An 8,202-nucleotide genomic window follows, 5' to 3' on the forward strand; every position below is an offset into this window, starting at 1 on the left:
GACTATGCGGTGTCTTTGTCCACGTCTACATCTGAGTTTGTGTTACGAGGATTTATGTCTGTGATCATCAATTTCGTTTGACGGCTGGGAGGGCTGGTGTTGGATCGGCTGGGACAGCGGGGCATGCTAAGCTAACTGCTAGCCCATGCAGACCAGCAGTTCTGATAACACCAAGGGGGGTCTGGCGGCGGCCTCGCCTAGTGTTGATTGTGCAGTGTTTTCGTCTGCGTCTGTGTTTGTGTCGTCGTGTGGACTGCGGGGAAGTGGGTCGAAGGTGTCCGGCTGGGAGAGCTGGCGCTGGTCGGCTGAGGGAGCTGGTCTGCTGCGTCCTGTGGGCCCAAAGACCACAGCCCTTACCGGAGCTGTGCCCGAAGAGGAAACACCGAGGGCGGTCTGACAGGACGCGGAAGCGGGGCAGGCTAAGCTAACTGCTAGCCCATGCAGACCAGTGGTTCCGATAACACCGAGGGCGGTCTGACAGGACGCGGAAGCGGGGCAGGCTAAGCTAACTGCTAGCCCATGCAGACCGGCGGTTCCGATAACACCGAGAGCGGTCTGACAGGACACGGAAGCAGGGCAGGCTAAGCTAACTGCTAGCCCATGCAGACCGGCGGTGGTCTGACAGGACGCGGAAGCGGGGCAGGCTAAGCTAACTGCTAGCCCATGCAGACCGGCGGTTCTGATAACACCGAGGGCGGTCTGACAGGATGCGGAAGCGGGGCAGGCTAAGCTAACTGCTAGCCCATTCAGACCGGCAGTTCCGATAACAACGAGGGTGGTTTGACAGGACGCGGAAGCGGGGCAGGCTAAGCTAACTGCTAGCCCATGCAGACCAGCAGTTCCGATAACAACGAGGGTGGTTTGACAGGACGCGGAAGCGGGGCAGGCTAAGCTAACTGCTAGCCCATGCAGACCGGCGGTTCCGGTAACACCGAGGGAGGTCTGACAGGACGCGGAAGCGGGGCAGGCTAAGCTAACTGCTAGCCCATACAGACCGGCGGTTCCGATAACACCGAGGGCGGTCTGACAGGACGCGGAAGCGGGGCAGGCTAAGCTAAATGCTAGCCCATGCAGACCGGCGGTTCCGATAACACCGAGGGAGGTCTGACAGGACGCGGAAGCGGGGCAGGCTAAGCTAACTGCTAGCCCATGCAGACCGGCGGTTCCGATAACACCGAGGGCGGTCTGACAGGACGCGGAAGCGGGGCAGGCTAAGCTAACTGCTAGCCCATGCAGACCGGCGGTTCCGACAGTCTTTGATGGTGTCGTTTTGAGAGGTTTTGGATGTATGTCTGTTTTTGTTTTTTGTGTTGCATTGCTGTGGGCTGGGAGAAAGGACATTTTTTCTCTCTAGTGTACACAAGAACATGAATGAGATGACAATAAATTGTTCCTGATCCTTTAATATTTCCATGACCCGAATTCGGGCCCCAACCCGAACTTAGAAAAAACAAACATGCGATTAAGTCTAAGCATTAACTCTGTGTGTCGGTGTGTGGTCTGTTCTGGAGGTTTGCATAAATGTGTAATGAGGCCTGTTTTCTAATTTTGTATTGCTTCAAAGTATGTGTGTGTGTGTGTGTGTGTGTGTGTGTGTGTCCCAGTTTCTTCACCCTGACCCACTTGTTTCACCCAGCAAGTGGACACACACACCCCAGGACACCCTGTAGCCAGGTGGAAGGTCTCCTCTCTAGGTCCCCTTTACCATCTGTTCCTCTGAATCGCACAACTAACCCCCAAGTCACCCCCCCCTCGACACACACACACACACACAGACACACTACCACCAGTGTCCACCATTGACAGACCCAGCGAAGCCCCTGTACTCTCTGGAAACAACTCACAGGTGCAAAGACAGAAAAAGTCCACTATGTTCTCGAGGGACGAGCCTCTCAGCGGACCTGTGGCAGGTACAAATAGAAACCAGATCGGGAGGGGGGGTGGGGGGGGTGGAGGAGAGAGCATGTGTAGGGGAATGAGAGAGAGAGGGAGTTGGAGGGAGGGCGAGGTAGAAAGACGGGGGGGATTTATGACTGTGTAAGGCTCACTCTGTCATTCTAACCTTATTATGTGTCTGGTGGGAGCCGTGGAGCTATTTATAGAGGTCTATCAAAGAGGGAGAGAGAGAGAGAGGGAGAGAGAGAGGGAGACTTAGAGAGCCCTCCTACTTCTCCTTCCCCTTCCTCCATTGTCGGTCAGAGCTCTGGATGATCTCATCCTCGCACACCGTCCTAAACACCGGCTCGGCTCACCACCGCCGTGAGGACAAACACATTACTGTACCTGAATGAAGAGCAGGGGTCTCTTCTAAGGGGTCTCTTCTAAGGGGTCTCTTCTAAGGATCCCATGCTGTTTTCTTCATATCGGTGGTAGGACTGAGGGGACACATGAGTCCGGGTAGAGAGAGGTGTTGCGAGCTTTGATAGATGCTCCCGCTAATTCTTCCTTTAGAGAGGATTAAGGACGCTGTCTTCTGGTTCCGTGCCATCTGCGGCTTTTAACAATCAATGAAACAATAACATATCGCGTAGCGACCCTGTACAGTTGGGAGTTCTGGATTAGCAGAGTCGGTCTATCGTCTCGGCCCTGTGCGATGGTCTGGAAGCCTGTCCGGGGTGTCTCCCCGCCTGGCGCTCAATGACTGCTGGGATAGGCTCCAGCATCCCCCGCGACCCGGGGAGCAGGGTAAGCGGGTGGGATAATGGATGGATGGATGGATGGATGGTCTATCGTCCCCCTGCTCTTGCCAGTCACGGGAACCAGTCCGACCCTTTAGTCGATTGGTTAGCGCAGTCCCCCGTGGTGCGGGCGACCCGGGTTCGCGTCCCGGCTGCGGCGGTTCCTGGCTAGCCTCCGATATTCGTTACAAGATATTAATTGACGAGGAACTGGCGTAAACACACAATTAGGCAAATGTAAGACGATAGATACATAGCGAGATAGGCTGATGCTCCTTTATCCACATGTATACGTGTAAACAGCCAGTTACTCACACATGAGTATCCAGGTACAACACACACCACAAATACATGCACACGACCAGACTGATACACACACTGGCAGACTTGATATAGATGGAAAGATAAACGAACACTTTCAATAATCCGAATCACAATACTTCATTCATCCCCGAGGGGAAACGGGGCAATGATGCGTTTACTAATCGCCACAATATGCAGATTAAACGAGTGGGATCTTCTCGAGGAAACCGTTGTGATATCGGAAGTGTTCTCACACAAAACCTTTAAGCCAGTTTGGGCGACAAAGCTGTCTTGTTTTCTCTCATTAGAATCACTGTCAAAGCTGCTAGTGCGGTTAATAGGTGGATGTGTGGCGACACCTAGCGGACGAAGCGCCACAATGTCCTTAATAAGAACAGTCAGGTTCAAGTCAGTTTTATTTGTATGGCCCAATATCACAAATCACAAACTTGACTCGAGGGGCTTTACGGCAACACAACATCCGGTCCTTAGACCCTCGCGTCGGATAAGGAGCAACTCCCTAAAACAAAACCTTCAACGGGGAGAAAAATAGGAGGAAACCTCAGGGAGCGCAACAGAGGAGGGATCTCTCTCCCAAGACGGACGACGTGCAGTGGATGCAATGGACAGTATGTGTGCAATGGACAGTAACGATAATATATTTTCGCTCAGTAACAGCATGGCTGTATTACCGTATTCGGGGTACAGTGCTCTGTAGCGCCTACCAGAGGGGAGGAGTTGGAACAGGTTGTGACCAGGGTGTGAAGGGTCTGCAGTGATGTTGCCTGTCTGTTTCCTGAGTCAGGAGGTATATAAGCCCTTGGTGGAGGTGCAGGTTGGCACCGGTGGTTTTCTCTGCAGACCTAACTGTCCGTTGTAGTCCGTCCCTGTCCTGTTTGGTGGCCGAACCAAACCAGACAGTGATGGATGTGCAGAGGACAGACTGGGTTATTGCAGTGTAGACCTGAATCATCAGTTCCTGGGGCAGGTTGAACTTGTTGAGCTGGCAGAGAAAGTACATCCTCTGCTGGGCCTTTTTGATGATTGTGTCTTATGTTGGATGCCCACCTTAGGTCCTGGGAGACTGTGGAACCCAGAAATCTGTAGGTTTTCACTGTAGACCCCGTGCTGTTGAGTATGGTGGTGGTGGGGGGCAGTGTTGGGGGACTCCTCCTGAAGTCCACAGTCATCGCCACAGTTTTGAGTGTGTTCAGCTCCAGGTTGTTATGGCTGTACTAGAGGGCCAGCTGATCAACCTCCCTTCTACAAGCAGACCCATCACCATCCCTGATAAGGCCAGTGATGGTTGTGTCGTCCACAAACTTCGGCAGTTTAACATACGGGTCACCTGAGGCGCAGTCATTTGTGTAGAGGAAGAAGAGTAGAGGGTGCTGGATGTGATTCCCCCCAGCCTCACGAACTGCCTCCTGTCTGTCAGGAAGTTTTTAATCCACTGGCAGATGGGGGTGGTACAGTGAGCCAGGCGAGTTTGGAGTGGAGGATATCTGGGACGATCGGAAGTCCACAAGCAGGACCCATGCTTATGTCCCTGGGGAGTCGGGGTGTCGGAAGATGTCGCGCAATCATATGTTGACTGCATCCTCCGTAGGTCGCTGTTATTAACTTTGCATTTCTTGTCGCATAGTCAGAGGGCTCCGCCATTTATGTCAGTAACAGAGCGCCAAAGTCCTCCAGAAAAACTGAGGGGAAACTGCAGGTGACTGCGTCTTAGTTAATGTGTTGTTGGTGTTAATTGTGTGTATGAGCACTGTAAATCCTGTTGAGGTACAGGTGAATTTAGTTATCGAGCTGTTGGCTTCAATGCCTTGGGTGGGTGGGTGGGGGGGGGGGTGCGTTACGCGTCAGTGCCCAAGGGCCCATTGTCTCAATCCGCCTATGAGTAATAAGTTATTATTCAACACTGGATGTGTAGCCACACTATAACTGTTACAACTTCCCTAACAACACTCGTTCAACTGAAATCTTACACCTTACTCATTTCTTGTTCTTACCGGGAATTCCCTATTTTCTTTTGATTATTTCATGCCTGTTTGTGCTTTGCTATTGTTTTACAGTTAAAACTGCTGTCGCTATTGCTGTTACTCTGCTGTTACTCTCACTGTTTAATATCGGGTAGGACGAGAATCGGCAGTGTCCCGGTGTCTCAGAATAAATGTCTAGGAATGCGTCTTGTTGGAAAATAGAATAAAACCAACAAATAATCCGGTGAGGCAAAGTTTTAGTTGATTTAAGCTAACTGGTCCTGTGGTCCGTCAGGTCAAGCTGCCTTTCCCCGTGGACCAGATCACCAATCTGCCACGCAATGACTTCCAGATCCTCATCAAGATGCACAAGCTGACCTCGGAGCAGCTGGAGTTCATCCACGATGTGCGCCGACGCAGCAAAAACCGCATTGCCGCCCAGCGCTGCCGCAAGCGCAAGCTGGACTGCATCCAGAACCTGGAGGTCGAGATCCGCAAACTGGTATTGTCAGATCGGCCCGCTCACACACACACTTGTTTCTGTTGAAATTATTCAAATGTGCTCAGAGATGGCCATGCGGTTCAGTCCACTGCCTTAGGAGTCAGCTGCTTTTCCGGGTGGCCTCAAACCAGATTTTCTCCTGTGTCTTCTCTCAACTCTCCTCCTGTTTGAATCCGAACCACTTAAAGAAAAAGGACAGTCTCATAGATGCAAAGCACAACTGTTGTGTGCTTTGTTGTGAACAGAATGATAAGAGGTTGTTGTTGTGTCTACAGAAATAATGGTAACACTTTAGTATGGGGAACATAAAAAAACTTAATTACTAGTGAATTAGTAATGATCAAGATGTCACTTTAGTATGGGGAACATATTCTAAGTAACAAAAACTTAATTACTAGTGAATTAGTAATGATCAAGATGTCACTTTAGTATGGGGAACATATTCTAAGTAACAAAAACTTAATTACTAGTGAATTAGTAATGATCAAGATGTCACTTTAGTATGGGGAACATATTCTAAGTAACAAAAACTTAATTTAGAGTAATTTAACACTATGAACACTTGTAGTGCTGTGTGTTGTTATGTAAGAACAGACCATATTCATTAAGTGTTAGTAAGGGAGAATAACTCTTCTTGTGGTACTACCACCTTATAAAGGCCATACTAAGCAAAGCATATTGAGATGGTACTACTAATAAGCAACACTTCTGAGGTTATAGAGGGAAAACTCATAGTTAATGGCTTACTGGTTGTATAATAAGGCCATGCAGAATAAGGCATTAATGAGTACGTAATAATGACCAATTAAGAGCCAATATGTTGCTAATTTGCATGCTAATAAGCACCTAATTAATGGTGACTGCGTTCCCCATACTAAAGTGTTACTGAAATAATATATATGAGCTTTGGAGGCAAGTATATGACAAAGACTCAAGTAGTGTTTTAGATTCCAATGGCATTTTTATTTCACCTCTGTACATCCGGCGTTACACCTCGGAGCTGAACCACACTACAGCTGCTGCCTATACAAAGTAATGGAATCACCTTTTACCAATCACGTCTTTACACTTCACCTGTTATCCAATCATAGGTCTCAAAAAATAAAGGAATTACCCTATGGGATTTCTTAGATTGCTGTGTGCATGTATCCCCTATCTCAAACACCACAATTGTTGTGTTAAATTTGTAATCGGACGTAGGTCCACTTCACTGCACATTTTCACTGGAGTAGCTAAGGTTACGTATTATTTACGTCATGTCCGGATCGGAAGCTTAACACCGACATTGTAAAATAGACGCTTTTGCAGCAGTTCAGCTGTTAGCTCGGCTGTTGTTGTTTTTTTAGCTAACCGACAACCCAGAAAAGCAAACTGACACATCAGAAACACCTAAAAAAAATTATTTAAAGATTGATTTGTTTTAGCACGTTAAAGGAGATAAAGAACGTCTTACTTGAATCTCTGCTGATGGTGTTTCTGTGAAATCCTACCTTGACTGAAACCACATGGACAATACCAAGTGAGAATATGAAGGGGAGGTTAGGAGAGAAGAGTGGTGGGGGTGGGGGCAGAGAATTTTTTCTTTTTTTTTTGCTAATTTTTTCCCCCGATGAGTATTATAACATTAATCTAATATTCCATTAATATTATTTTTTTTCTGTGCAGGTGTGCGAGAAGGAGGCGCTGCTGAGCGAGCGCAACCAGCTGAAAGTGTGTATGGGTGAGCTGTGGCAGAACCTCTCCTACCTCTCCCAGGAGGTGTGCAGGGAGGCGCAGGGGAGCCAGGACAAGAGCGGCGCCGGGCCGCATGCCCCCCTCCCCCATACGCTCCCGGGGACGGTCTCCGCCAGCATCGACCTCACCTCCAACCCCGGATCGCCGTCCTCAGAGGACGGCAAGGGCAGGGCGGGGTCACCTGTCTCCCTACGGCTCAAGACTCTGAGTCCCCCTGATACGTTCCCCGGTCAAGGGGGTTCGGAAGGGAAGCAACTCCGGGCGGGGTTGCCTGCTCTGGGGCAGGAGGAGCAGGGATCTCCCCCGAAGTGTGGATCCGGTGTGGATGTATGTAGCCCCACTGTAACGGTGGACTTCTGTCAAGAAATGACTGAGAAATGCACAACGGAGGAGCAGAGGAGACAAGACTGTACTTAGGTACAGTGGTGGTTTTAAACGGAGAAAAAGGTTTTGTCTAAGACACATTTGTCTCTACCTTGATATTTGAAGTAAAATTTGTGGTTGTTTTTTTTTTTGTTTTTTTTGTAAATGATGACACTAGAGTTGTCTTATCAGCAATACTGTTTCACAGGTATTTTTGGACTGATTACAACAACAATAGCACTGGCAGCTTTGTCTCTCTCTCTCTTTCATATCTCTCTTTTCTCTTTTCTAGCTCTCACTCTCTATCTTCTCTGCTTCCCTCCCTCTATCATGCATCACGGGAGGTTAAACTCAGGAATTCCTCAGAATGTCCCTTTTAACACGTACATGCACTTTACTTTACAGTCCTGTAGTCACTTGGTAAATTACATTACAATCAGCACTGATAAATGGCACGCGGTGATGTTTGGAGTAAAGGCTTGTTTGTGTTTGATCGGCTGAGCACCGGCGGCACCGTGGTTAGCGCGGTCGCCTCACGGCAAGAAGGTCCTGGGTTCGAGCCCCGGGGTAGTCCAACCTTGGGGGTCGTCCCGGGTCGTCCTCTCTGTGGAGTTTGCATGTTCTCCCCGTGTCTGTGTGG

The 8,202-nt window shown here is 49.3% G+C and overlaps 1 protein-coding gene across 1 annotated transcript in view; it reads left to right on the forward strand.

Annotated features, from left to right (window-relative positions):
• Positions 1-7,616, forward strand: part of LOC130126697 (transcription regulator protein BACH2-like) — a 20,954-nt gene extending 13,338 nt beyond the window's left edge. Inside the window, exons 5-6 of the mRNA XM_056296312.1 lie at positions 5,259-5,465; positions 7,131-7,616. Coding sequence (XP_056152287.1) covers positions 5,259-5,465; positions 7,131-7,616 — 693 coding nt within the window. The remainder of the gene's footprint in view (positions 1-5,258; positions 5,466-7,130) is intronic.
• The last annotated feature ends 586 nt before the right edge of the window (positions 7,617-8,202 follow it).

This window comes from Lampris incognitus, chromosome 16 (assembly GCF_029633865.1).
Source record: "Lampris incognitus isolate fLamInc1 chromosome 16, fLamInc1.hap2, whole genome shotgun sequence".
In the NCBI taxonomy this organism is placed as follows: Eukaryota; Metazoa; Chordata; class Actinopteri; order Lampriformes; family Lampridae; genus Lampris; species Lampris incognitus.